The 22,661-nt window shown below is 43.9% G+C and overlaps 1 protein-coding gene across 2 annotated transcripts in view; it reads left to right on the top strand.

The window, feature by feature from the left end:
* Positions 1-22,661, top strand: part of pard3ba (par-3 family cell polarity regulator beta a) — a 206,772-nt gene that overhangs the window by 107,783 nt on the left and 76,328 nt on the right. For both annotated transcript variants that reach the window (XM_050063013.1, XM_050063014.1), the window contains 2 exons: positions 13,767-13,982; positions 16,211-16,415. In XM_050063013.1, the coding sequence (XP_049918970.1) occupies positions 13,767-13,982; positions 16,211-16,415 (421 nt within the window). The remainder of the gene's footprint in view (positions 1-13,766; positions 13,983-16,210; positions 16,416-22,661) is intronic.

Genomic DNA, 22,661 nt, shown 5'->3' on the forward strand with positions numbered 1-22,661 from the left:
CAGTGACAGAACTGTAACTGCAACTTGACACGGAGGCATACGATAATTCTAGTTTCTTATATATTCTCTAACATTTCTTTATTCCTTATTCTCCTTTGCCTCCCCCTCCCCTCCCGTCCTCTCCACTCCACCGGCTGACAAAGTTGAGTTGTGAAGCACTTAGTGTCTGAGCTCTCGCTGCTTTATAGCCGTGCAGGTCAGCAGGCCCACAGTGCTCAATCCTCACCCAGCTGACAGCAGCCGTATAGCATTACAATGGCCTCTGCCTCACTTCTTCCTCCACACTCAGTTCCGCCTTGTTTTATTTGAGAAAAGTCTAGTTAAAGGTAAAATATAAAGCTGGTTTTACTTTTTGCTTTCACTGAGTGACATTACACAGTCGTGGTTCACACTATATATAATTCACTCAGAAGGATTGAAGCACTTTGACTGCGGGAACAAGTGTTGGTTTAGAATTAGCCCCGACTGAAGCCCCGCTCAGACGTGCAGCTCGTTATTCAAATCTGATGGCAATTTAACGTGTCAGTCTCATGTCCCGAGTCATTTTTACATAGAAATCCTGACTGCAATCTGACTTGTAACATTTCTGTAAAACCTGTAGCACAACACAAGTCTGAACGGAGAGACATTAAAATCCCCAAATTGTCATTCGATACTTGTCAGACATTATGAAAGAAGCAGCAGAATTTGCTATCTGATGATATTTAATGATGAATTTGATTACATTAATTTATTAGAGAGCTCAGCATGCTCACTATGATATGTAATTAAGGCTTTAACTGCAAATAAAATCCATCAGCGATGCAGCCTGTGAGAACGCTCTCCACCCTTGACATCCTTCTAGTGCACCAGGTCTGAATCTCAGCTGTTTATCTAGATGAACTTCAAAGCAGGTGCAAAAATGTGTGTGTGGTTCTGTAACAATAAAGCAGACCAACTAGGAACAGATCATGTAGCACACAGTAAAGACTTGATATAGGCATCTACACAACAGCTTGCATACAGAGCTAATAGCTAACGAACATAATAGCTATCAATTATATCAATTAGCAATTAGCCGGAGGTAAGAAGCACTCAAACTGTGCCATATATAATGACAGCCTTTCCCTAACTAACAAGCATGTTGTATCCAAGGGCATAAACAACAGAAATAATGAGTGAAACGCACAGCGACAGCAGCTAGCAGAGTGCAACAGTTCACATAATATTACTGGCTAGCAGCTAGCTCGAGGCATTGGATGGTGGGCTGGGCAACCTCCGTGCCCAATCTGCATCTGTTTCCAATGGGATATCAGGGCCTGTAATATCTGTGGTTTCATCCAAACTCGGCTAAATCCTGGACAGTGCCATTCAAGGAGATGCCAGTCTGACAGAGCAGAGACTGTGGCGACAGAAGCAGAGGAGGCATGTGCTTTATGGCGAATAAGGACTGGTGTGACAGTGATAATGTGAGGTGCTGTCCCATTCCTGCTCGCCCAGCGCCACAAGGGGAGTTAACACTCTGGATGTTTGTGCTATTCAGAGGCGGATGCAGAGCAGGGTTGCTACTCAGGTCAAGATATGTACACACGCTACGATGCATGCCCGCAGTGAGCCAATCAGAGTCTTGAGCATGTTCCAGAACACCACTGCCGACGTTACCGATAACAACTATGAATTCACTGAGTCTGGGGTGGATCTCATTTGTAAAACAAGAGAAACAAATGTACCAACACGTTCTCAATCCCAGCTCGTCAAATACAGACTCTTGGTAAGTGACTCTACGTGTCAAACAGTGACGCTCTAGGTACCCTGCAGTTTTGTAGCATCAGTTTTAGATGCTCAGGGACAGCATGTCAATTTATGCCTGGTTTCACACTACACGATATCAGCCCGATTCTAGCCCGACGCAGATACGTACAGTGTCGGCATGGATCGTGAATGACGATGAGTGTTGTATGCGATAATCCATCGTTTCATCTCTTGTCGTGTGTCATAGTAGACGACAACCGACGCCACGTCTGGGCGCCTCGCGATGTTCCAACAGAAATGCTAGCATGTTTGATTTTCTTTTTGTCTTCCACGACCGTGGTTGCTTTGGTAACTGTGTGCTAATGCTCTATATCTTACCCATTTTATGTCGCTTTGGTCAAAGTGTTGCAAACCATCTGTAGTTTTGCCCCGTTGAAGGAGACGTGTTGAATTCTGCTGACAGCGCTATCTCCAGCTGTACTGACACAATCGCTAACGTGAGTAGCATTGATGCCTCAGAGCAGCTAGCAAAGGTGTGGATGTACTGTAAGCTGGAGATGCATGATAAGCACAGGTGAGAACAGCGATGTGTCTTGGCTGTCCGCTTGTGATCAGATCACTGGAACGCAAATTGATACCAGGTGACGTACGGGACACAAACAGTGGTCTCCAGGGTGAAAGTCCGGCGTTCGTCAAGGCCCATCCAAAGCAGACTTTCGCATTTTACGCTACAGCAGTTGCTCGAAATTTAAAAAATGCCGCCACATACTGCCACTGCACCCAAAACTACAGTTAAATCATTATTTAATATGACACATAAATGATTGATTGATTGATTGATTGATTTAAGCCATGACTTTAGATGTAGAGCTCAGAGTACCCGCTGTATTTTAATATGGCAGCACGGCTTATATAAGAAAAGAATCATGACCAGCATTTCAGTCCTGATGTTGAGAGACAGGTCTGGCTTCCTCTACACACACACACACACACACACACACGTACACCGATCTCTTAAATCCACCTGCAACAAGCCCACTAAGCCTGTTGCAGGTGGAATACAAATGTCCTGAGCACCGTTGGTGACCTCAAATCCCCCATACTCAGCATTCACACAAGTGGCTCTTCGCCTCCTCCGTCCTCTTCCTCTCCCCCCTTCTCCTCTATGCTATCATTTTCCTGGCATTTCTGATCAGCACCCATAACCCTTATGATATATAAAGCGATCCATTTCTCTGCTGCAGCATTCCTTTCTTGTTTTTCTTTTTTTCATCCCCCCTTCCCCCGACGTCTTAGCTAATGTGTATTGACAGGGCTTTTTCGTGTTTTTCATTTTTGCTGACGCAGTGTATTTGCCTAGCTTCCTGCGCTACAACCCCCCCAACCCCACCCTCCTTCCTAAATGGCCTCAGTGTTTCTTTATGGGCTTTGACATATTTCATTAGGCGGATGGTCTTAAGAGGCCTGCCTGGCTTCTTTAATCTGGCTAAAACCCTTTTTCTCTCTGGCTAGAGCCGCTACGAGGAGCGCCTCACTCCTCTAACTCTCTCTCTCTCGCTCCATCCATCGCTCTGTCACTTACTCACGTTGTCCCATTCACCCTCCCTCCCTTGCTTTCCCAGTCTTCAATAAAGCTTTTACTTGTTTTTTCGTTTCTGCTTTCATCTTTGCTTCCCACTTCTCCTCAGTCCCTCTTTGATTTTCCTCCGTCTCCTGCTCTTTGTCGCCAGGCTCATCCCCGTTTTTAGTCTCCTCTCAATCCCACAGCGTCATCCCTGCCTCTCCTTTTCTCTCCCTCCATCCGACTCTCTCTGTACGATCGCTTTCTTTCTCTTTGTCTCAACAGGCTGATCCTTTTTATTCACTCGCTCTCGGTTATCTCCAGGCCTCCCCCTCTCTTTCTTCCTCTCTCCGTCCTCTGCAGCTGTGTCTGTTCCAGCCTTATGTGATTATGGCGAACATGCTCCAGTGTCTGAGTTTCCTCTACCAATTCAGAACGCGTGTGTGTGTGTGTTGTTAGTGTGTGTGTGTGTCTTGTAAAATATTGATATTTGATAGAAGAAGAAGTGAGAACAGCTGAAATCGGTGTACCGATTCCGCAGAAAATGAGTTTTGAAAACCTTCCGGATCAATACGCATCGATTACGCAGTATTCTTGACACTAGTGCCTGTGTGTTTTGTGCATGTGTGTGTGTGTGTGTGAGCACCCTACAGACAGCCGGAGTACTGGACAGATATCCCTTATTCATCCCCCCATTTTTCTCCCTCAGAGTCTAACATCTACCCTGGCAGCGGGCTGAACTCTTACAACACACCTGGGAGCTCATCCAACACACACACACACACACACACACACACACACACTGTTTGTGTCTATAGTGTGTGTTTTCTCATGATCACTTAAGATATCTGTTGTCGTCTGGATGTTTACTGTTGCCAAGCTAACAGCTACCCCGGCCACACGGCCAGCGGTGGCGCCCATTAGTCCACCGCTGTTTCTTCCCCGCACAATGAGACTTTAAAACCAGCCGGCGTCCCGCCAGCACTGAAGCCTCTGCTTTTGTTTTCGCACTCTTTGTTCGGGCGCTGTGTAACTCTGCCTCCTTACCTCACTCGCTCCCCCTCGCTCTCTCTGCTTTCCTCCCTCGCTGCGTTCTTTGCATCCAGTGTGTCGCTGTTGATTTAAGCTGAGAGTCACCATGTTGTGGCGATTTGAATTGATTTATCAGTCTGTGTCTGCGAGTGTGTCTTGTTTCTCTGTTCTTGTCAAGGCTAAAATGCAGTTTTTAGAAGTTGCAGTGTGCCTGGCGTTGACACATAAAGACCTCGAGCTCACAGCGGTAAAACGAACATGCAGAATTTTTTGGCTTTATGTAGGTATGTGTGTGTGAATTTATGCACTCCACAGTTCCCTCTACACGCACAAGCACTTGTATCCCCCACACGCTTACAAATGGCACACGTCCCGCTCCACACAGCTCGCTCCAGCCCTCATCCATACCCTGCCAACCCCCTGTGCTGCTGTAATCCAGTAGAGGTAAGCAGTAATTATGAAATGGCCTTTTAAGTCCCCTTCAGTTATTAAAGCCATTCATCTAGTCAGGGGCTGAATACATACGGCCCATATGTCCCCATTCCCTCATACATCTAAACAGCTAAACCCAATTACTGCCAGAGCAGCGCCTGCATCCAGCTTCATCCTCTGCCTCTGATATAGCTGAGTGCATTCAGATAGTGATGGAGGGACGCTTAATGATGGGACAGGTCTTTAATTGGAGTGGAGTTGTGATTGGCCATAACATGAATTGGATTTGCTTTTACTGGCTATACAGTTGTCTGAAGTGATTTGGTTTGAAGTCAAGTTTTCATATAAGAAAACATGAAGAGGGAGCATTAATGGCAGACTGTTCTCCCACTGCTGTGCTGAGACGTGCTTCACTCTTTAAAGGGGAAGGCTGGCAGTGGTCATCTTTCTTGTTGTTAACAAACCCCATGAAGAGACTAAAACCAGCACTAAACTGATCCTTCGAACAAGAGTCTTTAAGATTTATCTTCAGTAAGCGAGCAAGTGAGCTGACTTCATAATCGAGAGATGGAGTTGGTGGTAGACGCCCGCCAACCTGCAGACCACTGAGACCAACAAACAACAAAACTGGTTGTAATTCAAGTCATGGCTGTTTCTAGCAGCTTTTTATGCACCAAACATGGTCGTTTTTTAGCATCCCGTGACAGTTTTTCTTGCTGCCTTTCAGCCTCCATACTTGGGTGTTTTTTTGCGACCCATTGCTGTTTCCTGCAGCTTTTTAGCCCCCAAATGTCGGTGGTTTTTAAGTGACCCATCATGTTTTCAGCTACTTTCTAGTCCCCATACATGAGTGTTTTTCAGCAACCTGTTGCTGCTTTTCCTTTGGCTTTTTAAGCCCCCAAATGTGGGTGTTGCTCACCGACCTGTTGCTGTTTCCAGCAGCTTTTTTAGCTCCTAAATGTGGGTGCTTTTTAGCGACCCATTGCTATATTTCCTGCAGCTTTTTAGCCCCTAAATGTAGGTGTTGTTTACCGACCCATTGCTGCAGCTTTTTAGCCCCCAGATATGAGTGTTTAGAAGCGACCTGTTGCTGCTTTTCCTTTGGCTTTTTTTAGCCCCCAAATGTGGGTGTTTTTCAGCAACCTGTCACTATATTTCCAGCAGATTTTTACCCCCCAAATGTGGGTGTTGTTTACCGACCCATTGCTGTTTCCTGCAGCTTTTTAGCTCATAAATGTGGGTGTTTAAGTGACCCATCACTATGTTTTCAGCTACTTTTTAGCCCCCACATGTGGGTGGTTTTAAGCGACCTGTCACTATGTTTCCTGCAGCTTTTTAGCCCCCAAATATGAAGTGTTTTTAAGCGACCTGTTGCTGCTTTTCCTTTGGCTTTTTAGCCCCAAACGTGGGTGTTTTTTAGTGACCCGTTGCTCCTTTTCCAGCGTTTTCTTGCTGAGATATTTCTGCAATTTCAATGGCAATGGGTTGTGATTCACGACTTTTAATATCAGATGAAGCAATGAAGGTCTGTGTCATGAGACCTTTGTGTGTTCTGTCCATTTTTGTGCAGTATAAAGAACTTAAATATAAATATTTATTGAGATGAGGTTTGTTAATGTCTATTGTAAGTCAAGATTTTAAAGGCTTCTCTTGATTTAGATCATTTTTATTGGAACAGTGTAACACAGGAAGGTCCATTCTCCTCCCTGTAACAGTGTATTTAATTCTTCTGTTGGATTAAATTCAATAACCTTTATTGAAAAGGGTGACATGAGAGCAGGCTGGTCTTTTACAGGTGTGTGTGTCATGTGTTTTTATAGCAGAGCGCAGGTCAGAGCCTGTTTTACAGGTCTCTAGAAAAAATGGCTGCAGGGTTTATTGGTCAGTCCTGAGATTGGATACTAGATAGAAAAGTGTGTGTGTGGGTCTGTGACTTACATGTGTGTTTCTATAAGCATATCTGTGAGCACTGTCGTGTGTGTGTATCTGTGTGGTTGTGTGTGTAGCTGATTTAAAGAACTATAGCCAGAAGCAACAAGCCCCTTTTTTCCACTGTTGGCTCAAGTGTCTCCTTGGCAACTCACACACACACACCTGCTCCGTACGACCACCGCCACCCCCAGCGGTTTTGATGGAGGGGGCACTTTCTTGTAACCGTGGCAACCTTTCAGCCAGTGTGCTGAAAAGGCGCTTGCTGTGGAGCACATTGTAGTCCAGTTGATAGGTAAGTGTTAAGACCCTGCTGAGACACTGTGGGGAGGTTCAGCAGCGTGCCAGGGTTTTTATTGGGGTGTGTGTGTGTGTGAGTGTGTGTGTGTGAGCTTGTTTGTGGGTTGTGACTGGAGCAACAATGTCAGATTTAATATAAATAAGACAATATCCTGTTTAATAGTTTGCTGGTTGATTGGGTGGTGTAATAGGTAGGACACAGAGGCAGTGTGTGTGTGAGTGTGTGTGTGTGTGTGTGTGTGTCTGTCTGGCTGCTGTATTAAATCTGTACTGCACACAGCGTCTGTATGGCAAAGCCTGTAATTTGGACATTTCTGAGTTCATTTATTCTTGTGTTCACTGAGTGAAATAATTAGAGAGTTGTGTGCAGACAACTTTTATTCAGAATTGATAGCTTGCGCCTGCGTTTTTCGAGCCAGACTCCAACAATTACATTTTAATCATTCACACAAATTATCAGTATTGATAATGTTTTGACCGTCATGACTTTAAAGTATGAGTTGTATCCATGTGCATTCGTCACAGGTTGCAGGTGTGTCACAGGCATTTTTAAAGTACAAAGCAGCGTGATGGAGCGGTGTTAGTCCTTGCAGGGCCTGTCAGTGCAGCAGGACCCCAAGGCTACGTTTCAGGCAACGACTTCACTGCTGTCTGCTCAATACACACACCACAGCCTTTATTTAAGTCGCAATATACATAGCGCATTGAGATGTGTGCAGGTGGATGGTGGCATCTACAGTATGCAGCACGGTGTAGGCTCTTGACAGGGCGTCTACAGGTCCTTAAATTCAGTTTAATAAATATTATAACTTCAGTTTTTGTCAGTCCTCCTGTCCTCTGTCCTGCTCCCTCTCTGCTGATGTGATTCAGTGTGTGTAAGAAATGCTATCAGTGGTGGATAAGAGACATATTGACTACCGCTGTCTGCATGTCGACATGTTTATGCCTGTGAACACGTGTATTAATGAAGTATTGGCTTTTTACTGGCTAAGCTTTAATAGCACTTACAGTAACAAGCGTAGTCGCTGTAAACTCAAGTAATTCTGGTGGTTATCTTCACTTGGTTTCCACCACGGCCTCTCTGCTGTTCACTGGCTTTACTTTACGTCGTGTGGGAGTGTGTGTGGATGTGTGTGTATGAGAAGGAGGTCAGCCCCGGCACAGAGCGCAGGTGAGAGGCTGCAGGGTGAAAATGAATTAAACCAAAATGTTTCAAAGTACAGGAAAGGAACCGATAACGGAGCTTATCAATCCTACGGTCTTTGATAATTCAGCCCTGGGGCTCGTTTAACACCGGGTCTTGGTACCTCTCCCTGGTCATTTTACTTTACTCTCGGCACAATGTAGAAGAACCCTGATCAGCCTGTTCTCAATCCCAGGATGTCAAATACCGCCGCTTTGGCATGATATTGATGTCAAAGGCACCCTTTAGCGTCTCTATGAGATGCACCAGGCATCCAGCTAACTCTAGTATAATCCCATCTGTGGCGATACTTGATGCTGAGAGCCACTGACGAAGTGTAAATGGCGAGAAAGTATGTGTCGGGGGGGAAGAGAGTGGAGATGGATAGGTCAACCAAAACTGGACTTTCATGCAGGAGACCTTAGTTTGTGTCCAATGTTGTTATAACATTGCGCAACATAATTTAAGTACGTCTTGCGCTGACTTCGCTCACATAATATATTTACTAGGGCTGTCAAAATAAGGTGGTAATTTCGATTGATTGATAACGTGTTAAAAAATTAACGCTGATTATCGCGTTCCGTGGTGCCCTTTGACCCGGTGCGTCATTGAAGGCCACCATGGTTTTGTCACGTGATAGAGGCAGACAAGACGATGCTGCTCGATTGTCACTAGAAGATGCTGAGGAGCGTGATGACCTGGGATGAGAACAGGTTGACCTAACTCACTCTAACAACCATATTTCTACGCAAACATACTTCTTACCTTTACACTTCCCTGCAGTGCTTACATAAGAAAACTATGATTCATCTAAAAATCAGTCTTGAATTTGGTTAAAAATTGTCTCATAAAAAGCATCAAATCGAAGTGTCTGATACCTGTGGACACCCTGCTGGAGTGTTGGTGTGTTTGTGGATACTTGAGTGTTTAGTGTGAAATCCAAGCACCGTTTAGAAGTGGCAGTTGGCAGGTTCTTTGTTTTCAGCAACATTTTTTTGGCATCAAGGATGTTCTTGTGCCGCATTTCACAGAAGTTACTTGTCTATCAAAAGCTGAGTAAGTGTTGTGTTATCATGAGTATTTCTCCCTCTATTATCATTTGAAAGTTTTCTTTAAATGATAGTCTCAGTGTCTCATCACGGATAATTTAAAGACCCTGTGTGGTTCCTTTATATTGTGGTCATCAGTTTGATTATGTCAGCTTTGTTTCTCACTCAAGTGAAGGAGTATCGTCGTGGTCAGTGACTTCCTGATCTCTGCTGTTTTGCTCAAACAATCTTCTAGCATTTGAAGTAGACAAGTTGTTGGTCATCGACCAATGAGGGCGGTTTGCAGTGGCAATAATTGCATTCAGCGCATTTAAAAAGAAACAATTCTGATTTATTGAAAAAATTGATTAAAGGCTGGCAGATGGGCAAAGTGGCACCCTTTTTAGCAACAAGGTTTGTCGCTGTTGTTTAATATCATGGGTTCTGGCAGGTGGGTTAAAATCCGAGTAAGTTATTAATACTTAGGCCTACAGAAACAATGCACGCAATAGTCCACCTTCCACTTTCTCTTCCCCTCTCTAGCCCCCCTATCTCTCTCTCACACACACTGCACTGTGGCGCTCAGGCCTAATTGTCTCTGTCCTTTTCTCAGTCTTCAGTGCTGACAAGTGTGCTAGTGTAATTCATAAAGATGTCAGTTTACAATGTCATCGTCTATCGGGATGTTTCACTACGGACTTCATCATATGCCAGCTTGGTAAACATATCCCAAACGCATCTTTGTCATGTGCCGCTATAGTGACAGTGGGAGACAGTGACTCCCTAATGAGAGCTGAAAGAAAGACGCAAGTTACGAGGCATCGGCTGGCGTTGCGGTGGAAGGAAGCCGGTCAGAGATGTTTGTCAGATCTGTAGGAAATGTTGAATGCAATCAGGATCTTTAGCTTCACTCAACAGACTTTTAGGCTGTGTAATTGGTTATTACATACTGAAATGCACCTCCCGAGTTATACGTGACGTCTCTCCTGAAGTTTAGTTTTACTTTTAAGGAACTTTTTGTCCGAGAACAGCTAATCGTCTTTTGTACTAGTGATTCAGTTTCAAGTCCGTCCAGTCTTTTAATTTGCCCTAACTGCCGTCGCCAAACATCGTCTTTGCACAAAATCTTACTTTGGAAACCTTGACCCCCGACATAAGTCCTGCCACTTCTTCACGTGCCAAGAGAGAGATAAAAAGGAGCAAACCAGAGTGTGAGGAGGTGACATTATTGCTTGATCTTGGATGGAGGAGTGTTACAGCTGTGAAGGGCATCGCCATCGTCCTGGCCTGTTTGGCTGTTAGGCTGTTTGTCAAATATGTGCACCAGCTTGAATCAGTGGCAATCAGGCAGACGTGATGCGAACGGATCCGTGAGAGCATCTGCTGGCACAGCGGGCAGCGATATGTGATAAACGCTGATTTCACCCTCCATTGGATCGAGCTGGCGATGATAGCCACCTCTCCCCCGCTCATCCATCCTATTAAACCCTCATTATTCATTTACCTCCAGCCTCAACCGCCTGACATGCATGGAATGAGTGCACTCACAGCCCACACACACAAACACACACCAGTAAAAATAAATTCCATGTCTTTTCTTATTTCATCTAAGGCGGTCAAGGACACACGCCACTATCTCACACAGGCAGTATCATGACTTTTAATTTTTTCTCTTCTTGGACCAAAATTCCCACATTTTGTAGCGCTCACACACACACATGCCCATGCTTTCAGATGCACAGTCTCTCTGTGTATAGTGCAGCAGTGTGCTGGCAAGGAGCTTAATTCTATCAGGCTGCGAGCTGGACAGCCGTAATTACATTTGTGACACAAATCCTGCCTCTCAAATTGAGCGTTTTATTCCTGAGCGCTCCCCCCTCTCTATTTATAACCCCTTATTCCCCATAAATCCCACTTCCTCTCAGAAAGTCAATTTAGGACTTAAAAGGCAGCCACGCTCTGCTTACTCCCCCCCCCCTCCTCCGACTCTATCGCCGCTTCAGTTTCACTTCCCCTTTTCCCCCGCTCTACTTCAGAGCTTTGAAGCCTCTAAAATGACGTCTTAAGCAGTGAGTGCCATGATGCGGGAAAGTCATCCCTACAGGAAAGTTTCCGACAGAAAACACACTGCTTGCAACCTGTCTGTAACTTCTTTGAAGAGTGCTTGTCACCGTTTCATTGTGATGCACAACTGGGATGGATCGGTGTGTAGTTTTACCTTCGCCACTCTCGGTCACCCGTCCTTCAATTCCTCACGTAGGGCGGGTTCCCCTTTAGCATGACATTTACTCTTTTCTCCTTTGTCTCATTTTCCCACCGTTTTTTCTTACAGCTCTGCATTTCCTCAAATCTTCTCTTTTCCCGGCGCCTCCTCCCCTCCTCTCCGATCCCCTGCTGAATCAGCTGTGGCCTTCATCACTTCCCTGCTCCTCCGTCTCCCCTTTCTTCCTCTCTCAAGTTGGAGGCCATACCTGAGTACAGTATGATGGCAGTTCATTTATTCCCGCTCTCTCTTGCTTATGCATGAGCCTGTCAGTTCCCATAGTGCCGCTCCTCACCTGTCCCTGTACCACTCCACCTCATTCATCGTTTCTTTTCCCCTCCTTTATGTTGCTCCTATAGGACTCTGACTTTTTCCTCATTTCTGTCAAGCCTGTTTCCCCCCTTTCTCCTCTCTGCTCTGCTTCCCTCCACCTCCTCTCTCTCTACATTTCATCTTCATAGCTTTATATTTCTGGGTTTTAACCTTTTTGAGATTCATTCCAAAAAGCTATATCCATTAGGGAGAAGGTGTGTGAGCTGATTCTGATCGCGCAGGTTAAAATCAGGTGATCTTATTCTGACTCAGTCTACATCTAAACCTTAAAAGAATCATGCCAAGACGTCAATATCCTTAATATATTTTTTAAATATATAGATATAATCAAATATATATGTATAAATGAAAAAGTCCATGATTATGGTCCAGTCCAGACTCAAGTAGATCTTTAATAATCTTTAATCCTGCTTCAGTAAACATAGCTTGACCTTGCCTTAAAATATGTGTTTGTATTTTGTTCTTACAGTCTCTCTTTGAAGTTCCCGATCTTCTTAATCCTCGTATGTTTAGATAAGATAAGAAATGTTAGCTGCCAATACAATCAAAGATCAAACAAAACAAGTTACCAGAGGTGGGGGACTCAAGTCACAAAAAAGTTTGTCTTGGATGCGTCGGTACAATAGTCAAACATTATCCAGACATTAACGAAGGACGGCAGAGGAGATACCCGCACACCAGTGTAACTGAAAGCCACCAAAAGGTCCCTGTGCAGTTGACACAGTGTTGAAATCAGCTATAGAGACCAAAACCGTTTGTGTACCAGGTTGTAGACATGTTTATTTCTGCTGTAACGTTGGACATTTTAATGTGGGGGTCTGGCACTTCCATGTTGGCTCCTTTTTTTTTAGCCACAGAGGTTGCATGGATCAAACATTCATAAGTGCTATATCGTAGGCAACTGGACTTGCTTGCGTGTCTTGAAGACGTTTCGCCTCTCACCCCAGACCTGAAGAAGCCTCTTGGATGAGAGGCGAAACGTCTTCAAGAAACGCAAGCAAGTCCAGTTGCCTACGATATAGCACTTATGATTACCATGACCTGGATGACTGAGAATCTTCACTGACATGGATCAAACATGTGGCAGTAAAGAACCCTCAAAGAGAGGAACATAACTATCTTTTCAGCTAACCTTTTAGCTTACTGATTGTTTAGAATTATTTTCACTATATTACCGTTTCGTTCCATTCCGCCATTTTGTAAATGTCTTTGTCATCTCCTGGATGTATCTTTCGTGAACTACGCTACACTGCCTCCATGACCTCCACTGGTAATGCTACGTTTCTTCCGCATCCATAAGCTTTACGAAAACATGCACAAATACGGACGGACAGAAGGTTCCGTCCATGTCCGTAAACGTATCTAACGTTGAGCATAATGAGTCCTTACTCCCACCTCTGCAAGATACACAAATTAAGGGGGAGCAAAAAAGACAAAAAATTGTCTTCAGAGATGACTAAAACTTGTGAAAGATTTCTCAGACTGATCGGGCATGTCTTTGCACAGCCTTGGTTCTGGTTCAGTAGACGCAATGCACAACTTTACCCTGGATAAGACTTAATCTGGCACAAATGGACCAAGTATGGACTCATTCCAGTGCTCCCTCCCGTAACTCATCCGAACTGCCTTCCTTTGCCCAGCTCCTTCTTCCCCTCCTGCATGGGCTGATCTCAACTTCTGTTCAATCTCAGGGAGCATTAATACTTCACAAAGACCTTTAAACAAGAAAATATTAATATAGGAGATGAGCAGCAGTGAAATGTTTTGTTAGCAGTTGGGTAAATTTAGCTAAGAGCTTATGATCTCAATGCCCAGAGTCATTTATCAGTGGCAGCATATCTTATTATGGAGCAAAATTTCCTCCTCCTCCATCACCCAGGCCTCTTTTATTTCCCCTGCCCTCCCTCTCATCCTCTCTGTCCACCTCATCGCTCACAATCCCTCCCACCCTCTCTCATCTCTTATGTCTCTCAGAGCCTTCAGACGACGGAGCACTTGGCCCGACCCTCGGCCTCATGAAGTCCAGCTCGCTCGAGAGTCTCCAAACGGCCATGTCGGAGGCCAAGCAGAGTCGCAGCCAAGCCCAGGTGCCCTTTCACCGCCCGCGGCCACACATGGTCCGAGGGCGCGGGTGCAACCAGAGTTTCCGCATCGCCATCGACAAGTCCTACGATGGACCTTCTGAAGATGGTAAGACTTCTCATGAGCATTGTGAGTCGTAGAGCTGCTGCTGCCAACAAGAAAGAGACACAAGAAAACTTTAAAGAATGTTGTCGCTGTTGCTGTGATATAGGATTCTCTCCTAGACATTGAATCCATTTTAGATTGGAGCCTACACTGCCAATGCACATCCCTTAGGCTTTATAACACACTGGCACTCAAGAAGAGCCAGAGGCCTGCCAAGGGACAGTGCTTAGCCTAAGTACCTTAATGAAATGCTACATGATTTTATCCACTCAGCAATTTAGGAAGAGCAACTTTATATCTTGCAGCAGCATATTTTTAATGCTCTACCCCATGAACCCACAGACATGTTGGATGTTGAGTGTGTGATTACCGGGAAAATTATCCTCCGTGTTAGCCGAAATGAGTGACTTCATGCAGAATGTTGACTAATGATGTTTGGAAGAATCTGGAGTGTGAAAAATTACCCATCTGTGGTCGTGTTGGATGAGGAGTGTGACTTTGACTGCATTTGGCACAGAATGGCAATTGCACAAGATAAATGTGTATAGAAAATTCAGTTTTCTGTCTTCAGTAGGACCCCAGATTTGTGTTCTGATACTTTAAATAAAACATTAAGCCATAAAACAAAATCATTTTAAGGGACAGTTCACGGCAAAATCAAGACTACACATTTTCCCTCTTACCTGTAGTGCAGACATCAATCTAGATAGTTTTGTTGTGAGTTACTGAGAGTTGGAGATATCGGCTGTCGAGATGTCTGCCTCGGCTTGCGGTGCTCAAAGTGCCAAAAAAATAATCCACAGACCTTGTTGCAAGCAGTTTCATGTAGGAACTCATTTTGAGCCCCTCGTCCATGAGACGATGCACACTTCCTTTTGCAATTTGACCAACTGGCGGCTGTAGTTCCGTAGAAAGAAAACAGTTCCTTTTCAGAACGTTTTTTTTTTTAAACCATGCTCATGACAGAGTGAGATGCAAACATTAATTGCGTTCTTCTCGGCTGAGCTGTAACGTGAGCTAGCAGTAGATGCACGCTTCCTTCTGTGCAGTGATACGGCCGTGGATCTGCAAAAGTTAGTCGATTAAGAAGAAGATTAATTGCCAATAGTTTGATAATTGGTGAATTGTTCAGTTAGTTTCCAAGTTAAAACGTCAAACATTTGCTGGTTCAGGCTTCTTAAATGTTAGACTTTGCTGCTTAATTATGATAGTAAATGAAGAGTCGTCCGGTTTTGGACTGTTGGTTGGACAAGAAACGCAATTTGAGGACATGATGGGGTCTGAGAAATTGTGATAAGCAATTTTCAGGCATTCTGTAGACAATAAGATTATTCAATTAATTGTGAAAATAATCAGCAGATTAATCGGTAATGAAAATAATCGTTAATAATCGTAACATGGTTCCTAGTTCCTAAGCGTGCATCTACTGCTAGCTCACCTAGCATCACTGAGCTAGCTCACGTTACAGCTCAGCCGAGAAGAACGCAATTAATGTTTGCATTCACTCTGTCATGAGCATGGTAAAAAAGAAAAAAGTTCTTATAAGGAACTGTTTTCTTTCTACGGAACTACAGCCACCAGCTGATCAAATTGCAGAAGGAAGTGTGCATCGTCTCATGGACGAGCTCAAAAATAGTTCCTACATGAAACTGCTCACAACAAGGTCTGTGGATTTTTTTGAGTAACCAGGTCATGATTTCTGGAAAGAGACATTGCTGTTGAGTTTTTCAAATATATTTTTGGGGACTTTAAGCACCACAGGCCGAGTGCCATCTAGTTCCATTATATTGGAGAGAAGGCAGACATCTCTACAGCTGATATCTCCAACACTCTGCAACTCACACCAAAACTATCTAGACTGATAAACAGCCCTACAGGTAAGAGGGGCAATATGTGTTTTTAGATTTTGGGATGAACTGTCCCTTTAACTCTTTTTATTTTTTCTTGAGTTGGCTTTTACATGGAGGTTTAATTTCCCATAGTAAGTGATATGGCTGCCAGTAGAGCCCATCCAGGTGTGGAGCTTTGCCTCTGGCGAGCCCCCTGCACTGGGAGAGAGGCTGCCTAATAGAGGACTAACTAGCTTACTGAGCAGCTGTCTCAACAGCACAGCGAAACGTACACGCACACTGAATCAAATGATAAACGTAATACATGCAGCTGCGTTTATGAATATGTATTCCAGCCGAGTCCACACATATATTGCAACCTCTGCCCCGCTTCCTCCTCAGACGACGACCTGTCGGAGCAGAGCTCCGGCCATGAAACACCCGTCAGCAGCTCCTCGCGCCAGGGCCTGGACGCAGAGGATGGAAAGAAGAAGAAGAAAGTCAAAGGGAAGAAGAAAGAGAAGAAGACTAAGGGGAAGAAGAAAGCTGGCGAATCTGTGGATGATCCAGAGAAGAAGACCAAAAAGAGAGGATTTGGCCTCTTAAGGTATGTGTGTTTTCTGTATATTAAACTGCCTAGCAACAAGATGACTCATTGTGACTGGTTAGTCAGTGATAAATAAAGCAAAGCAAAGACGGCCATGAGGCTACCTTGAGTCTCCCAATTTAGAAGGTCACCTGCTTAACAAGAAATGAGTGAGCTAAAACAGAGCAGGTAATGAGGCTTGTGTTTCATCACTACTCCACAACCTCAAGGTTTTCCTGGAGCATCAACAAAACTCTGATTACTTTTGTGTTTGTGCCCAACCTGAACAGATTTTCAGAGGAGAATTGATTGGTTATTTTAGTTTCCTGTCTTGCCGTGGCGCAGATTGCTCAGGTTGAGGTTGGGTCAGGAAACAAAATGTCCTTTGCATCCCTCCTGTAAACAGCAGAGTTTATGTAGAAATCAGTGGCAAACAGCTGCCCTACTTTCCCTTGGTTAAGTTTCAACAAATTACCCACTGAGCCCAGCAGGATTATGGGATATTGGATTATTGGATATGAACACAACCTTCGCTGTAATGGAGGGTATCCATTATCTCTCAATCCAAGCAAAGTCCCACCGACACAGTACCAACGCAAGCCGCTTGTCACCCCTTTATCAACCTGTCCCCATCGTGATTGTGGTGGTCCAATCCTCCAATCCTTATCTATTGGCAGTGACACGGTGTGGTCAGTGTATCACTGCACTTCCAACACTTGAGATTCAATTAGGCTGTGGCGAGAGATAGCGCAGGCTGAGCGTTGGCCTACAGATGGCAGATAAGAATCCAATCGGCCACAGTGTCAAGGGCAGTAATGGAAGAGATGTTCACATGGTTAGGCTGGTAGTGGAGAGTAGGGCAGGGGAGAGAAGGGCGAGATGAAGGACACACACAGGGAGCCAGAGCTACAGACAGGAACACATGTCAGAGAGGTTGTAGTTGAGTGTAAAGCTGCCTAAAATCCAGTGCAGCCGGCGCTTCGTTCCCCCAATAAATGTTCCTATAGTTCCATTTCTTACACGCATCAAGCTTGTGCTGTTTCCCTGCAGCAGAATATGTAGGAGCTGACACTGCTAGCTGTGTGACAAATTGTGTTTATATATTTGGGAGGTAATCTCTGCGTCTATACTCCACAAGCACGCAGAACCTTTTCCAGTTATTCTCCTCATATCTCTGTTTATATGTAGGTGCCTGGATTTTTGTTTCTCCTCTTTGTTTTTTATTCTTTCTACAGTCTTTTTGAGTGTCCCTGTTTTGGCTACTCTTATTTTGAAAGGTGTAGCCACCAAGTTGGACGATCAGACTTTTTTATTGTGGGGTCATTTTACACATGGGCTAAATGACGGAAGGAGGCCACATAGGAGGGATGCTCCAAACTTTTACCTGGGATGCGCACTTTTTTATTTCTTTGACTCTGTGTCTGGAGCCTGAAGTTTTCACAGAACAGATGATGGTCATGTAAAAGCAGTAAAGTCTGAGTCTTACAGCTAGAATGGGAGGCTTTATATGTCGGCATTGTAGGAACTTATTTACCCCGTTTCCACCAACATGGAACCGGTACCATTTCAGTTCCCACAGCCTATTTTAAACTGAGTATTCTGACCAAAAATAGATTGGTTGAGAATAGATTCTCAGCCCGAACCCGACGGGCCGTAATTTCCCGCCACTATCCTCGGGCTCGGACGGGTCGGGCTCCTCGCAATAGACCTAGGCTATGGAACCAACTAATCGCCACCGCTGGCCGCGCACATGTGAGTTGTCGACGGTGACAACCTGTGTGTCGGCTTCGTAGAGTGTACCAAGTGCAGCACGATGCTGGTACATGACAGCAAGAAGATGGGGACCTCGACACTTAAGGGGCACATGACAAAGACTTGCCATGGAAAGAGAGACGAGAGTCAGCCTTCAATGTCCACGTTTGTATCCTTAAAAGAAATGTCGGGTTTAAACCGGGCTCGGGCTCATACAGTTAAAGGGACAGGCCACGCCGGGCGAACGCGAACTGTGTGTAGACATTAGTTTTTGGATAACAACAAATATCTGTAACAACACAACAAAGGTTTGCAGTTGTTGTGTGCTCCGCAACGCCCTCCATTGACAACACATCCTTGATTTCAATGGTGTCAATGCAAAACTGGTGGAAACATCAGCTGGTTCGCTAGATAGCACCAAGGTACCAAGAAGAGTGAACGGAGCCGGCTCAAGAAGCAGAACTAATTTGGTGGACAAGGAGTAATTGTGTGACAGCTGCTCTGCAAGTTGCAAGTGCTCTGGTGTGGTTTATGACTATTACAGCATTTGTCATAATTCTAGGTTCGGTGTTTTAATGGAAATGCACTATATATAATGTTGATTATTCCATCTGTGTCCGTCTCCTTTTTTTTCTTTTTCAAATGTAAACACCTGCTCAGCTAGCAGTTTATGGCGCCAAGCTTGATAATAATAATAATAACTCAAAGGCTTAGTTCAGACTTTTTGGAGTTGGGTTGTATGAGGTACTTATCCATACTAAGTGTAGTTTTTTCACCACCCTACTTTGCCATCAGAGAGCCATTTCCAACAGGGACCTGAAGCGGTTAATTGCTTTCTTTAAAGCCACCAGACTCCTTTAACGAAAACATTTTTCCTCACAGAACCAGTGGTGCTGCAAGGGGTGACCAGGAGGGTCCATGGCCAACAATACTCTCTTAAAGAGGCTGTGGCGTGCCTTTGAGCTTATGCAAAGATAGTGGTATCTTATAAAACTAGACAACTTGAGCAAGACTGGTACCAGCCATGTCATGAAGGGGGCTCAGTAGTGCTTCAAAGTTGGGCAAAGTTTTGGCGAGGGAGAAGCCAGCATGGCCATTTTCACAGGGGTGCAAAAACATTTAATGTTTCCAGCTTTTCATTTTTAATTATTTTAAAACTTTAATTTTATTTAATTTGTATGACTGGCTGGACGAAATAAGCAACATGAAGGTGTCACTTTGGATGTTGGGTAATTGTGACGACATTTTTCACTATTTTTAATCCACTGGTTGATTGAAAAATAACCTGCAGGTTAATCTATATAAAAAAATCGTCTAATACAAAGCAGTTAAAAATCACCTCCACTTGTACCAACAACAACATTTGAATTCATTTTTCTACATTAAGTACTTTCAATACTATTTTAATAAAAATTTATTATTTTTTTAATGCAAAAACATTTCATTTTTCCAGCTTCCCAAATATGAAGATTTGCTGCTTTTCATTTGAATTGTTTTAATACTTTAATTCTCACCTCAACATATGTGAATGAAACGGGCTCTCAGGGTGCAGACACGCCCACTTTAACTAATCTTGTGCAGGTTTCTGTTATTTTATTAACATAACTGTAAAACAATACAACAAAGTATATCAGGATATGTACTGCAGCAGCACAGTGGAATTACTGAATTCCCTATGACAGATTTTTGGGAGTTGCTGGTCCACCACTGCCTCAATCAATTAGTTTGTTTGTGGTATTTGACTTTCAGATCTTAACTGACGTTGTGTCCATAGCAGAACGTTGTTTAGCCTCCGGGACGGTTAGAGGATCAGAGGAATATAGCTAATTGGAAGATTGATAACACACACGCTAGGGGGTTTATACGTAGCAACATCATCATGCAGAAACCTACGTCACGTCACATGGGAAGGACGATGATATAAAAACCTAAAAGAAAAAAAAATATTTGACCCGCCCTTTAAAACGTGCTTTTATACCCAAATACATCACCAAACGAACAGATAAAATAAAGGAACCCTCCAGTCAAAGTAGACTAGGAACAGCCCTAATCTTTATCCCATGCTAATTTCTGTTAACGTTATGACACAGTTGTTAATGCTGACACACAATGCATGTAGTCACACACAGACACATCTTCTCCTCTCCCTCGTTTGCCAAGTCATCCTTTTGAATTGGCAACAATAGCCAGAAACACTGCGAACCAGCCCACTGTTGATCCAAACACAGAGGCTGAGTGCATCTCTATCTCAACAATAGCACAGAGTCTTGTAAAAAGCTTCCAGATTGTTGCTGCACACACTAGCCTTCCTCTCCCTGGCCTTTATCTGGCCGACTTGATCGTTATTGAACTTGAAATATGACTTAATTAGCCGGAGTATTGCGCGGTTCAATCTAATTGCAGCTCTCAAATGTTATTTTACTCCAATGGCAGCATTAGGAAAAGGGCAAATTATAAACATACGACCTCAGTTTACCTCTGCAGTGAAAGTGTGCGCAACAGCAGCTAGCACAACAAATGTTGGAAGTCGGCCCTGTCCTTTCAGCGGCCACAAATATTTAGTTTAGCTGCACCAGTGTTTGAAGAACGAGTTGATTTTGGCGGCGGTATATTGCAAACAGCTGGATGTAAGGTGACCTCTGGAGATCCCATTTGTTGTGGCAACATTTGTTCTTTTGCTCAATCCATATGTGATCCTCTTTAGATGAACTCTACATACAGTGTATCCTGTCTCTGCACAGCTGGTGTGACTCTCATTGTTCTACATTATTACACCTGCTGGCACGATGAGAGTGCTTCAGTTAAAGGTCAGAGGTCGTGACACTCAGACTGTTTAGTCCAAGTGAAATCAGACTTGCTTCACATATCCAGCTGTCATTTCAAATTACTCTAATTGGCCTAATCAAGGTGCTGTAATCAGGGATGGATGATTGTTTAATATCATCATCTGTTGACTTTTGTTGGATTGTATCATGATGATATGATCATATTGTGTGTGTGTAGTAATGATCTAAAGCAAACTGTAGTTATGAATTAACTAAATAAAAGTTCTTGTTGTGTTCGTGCTGCTGAAATTGGGAAAAAAGTGGATTTTTTTATGTGATTTTATTTATATTTGCCACATGTATAAATGTTGGACGACCATTGATACGCGTTCTAGATCCCAGGTCGTCAAATACCAATGCTTTGTCACGCCCCTTCAGCGTCTCATACCGACCCACAAGGCATTATTTTGTATGACACACAGCTGTTTCCTGGGTGAAACACGCTCCAACAGGTAGTTAATACGCAGTCAAATGGTCTGATTAGGTTTAGGCAACAAATATACTTGGTTAGGTTCGGAAAAACATGTTTTTGGTTGAAATAAGTGCGTAACCTTTTGGTAGTAGTGCCTAAAATACCTACGTCAGTTATGTAACGCTATGCAGTGGTGTAGTGGAGGGTATGCACAGGTATAGCGGGTATACCCACCTCTTTATCTGGCAGTTTACCATACACTAGAGTTGGCTGCAATTAGCAGTCTGAGTAATTAAACGTCCGCCCCCTCGCTAGTCGGCACCAGAAATTAGTTAAACCAATTAGTGTTTTATTCACGTACAAGGCCACTTAACTGTCATGCAGCCGCCCGCCACTAGTGGGTGCTACAGAGCCGTCAGACAGCAGTCCCCCTCCAAAATGGTGGGAAATTGGAGAGATGTCCTCACGCAAAACCAGCACCGTTTGGCAGCACTTTGATCTAGAAAATTAAAACACGTTGGCATGTAGGCTGTGTAAGAAAAAACTGGCATATAATCAGTCAACTGGAGCAATGCGCAACCACATTCAACTCAAGCATTTGGATGTTAACCTGCACGGAACGACAGCTGCTGCTGCTAGCGGTGCGAGCCACACTCAGACCAAGTTGACACCATTCACCCAGAGATGCTGTGATCCCGCCTGGTCTGAGGAGATAACGCAGCTCATCTTGACAATGACCTCGCAAGATATGCTTCCACTTAACTTTGTTGAAGGTAAAAGCTTCAGGAAGTTAATGGAATGTGTTGAGCCTGAAAGTGTCTCGTACTTCAGCGGCATTTAAAATCCGACATGGTTGTTGAAGATTGTGATTAAAGGCTTCGAAGGGCTCTTAATGCACGCAATATTTTTTGGGACAATGTTTCAGATACTCAGACTGTTTTCTGAGTGTTTTCCTTTTTTAGACGAGTCGTCTAGTCTTAATTAAAATTTTCATTTAGTCGACAGGGAAATTAGTCACCAGGAACATCCCTAGTGTGTACCCATCAATCAGCCAAAAAGCCATTGGAATATAAAGGACAGTATGTCCAATTCCTCTTCAGTAACCTACTAATCTACCTAGTAGTGCACTCACCTCATTAACTACCACTACACCACTGACGCTACATTAAAACAACACTGAATTTTGGTTTCCCATTGAATGTACTTACCATAAAACTTCAATTAAAAGCCTGGTTTGGCTGCACATTTTGACAAATAAAAGCCTGTCTCAATTAGAGG

This window comes from Epinephelus moara, chromosome 15, assembly GCF_006386435.1.
Source record: "Epinephelus moara isolate mb chromosome 15, YSFRI_EMoa_1.0, whole genome shotgun sequence".
In the NCBI taxonomy this organism is placed as follows: Eukaryota; Metazoa; Chordata; class Actinopteri; order Perciformes; family Serranidae; genus Epinephelus; species Epinephelus moara.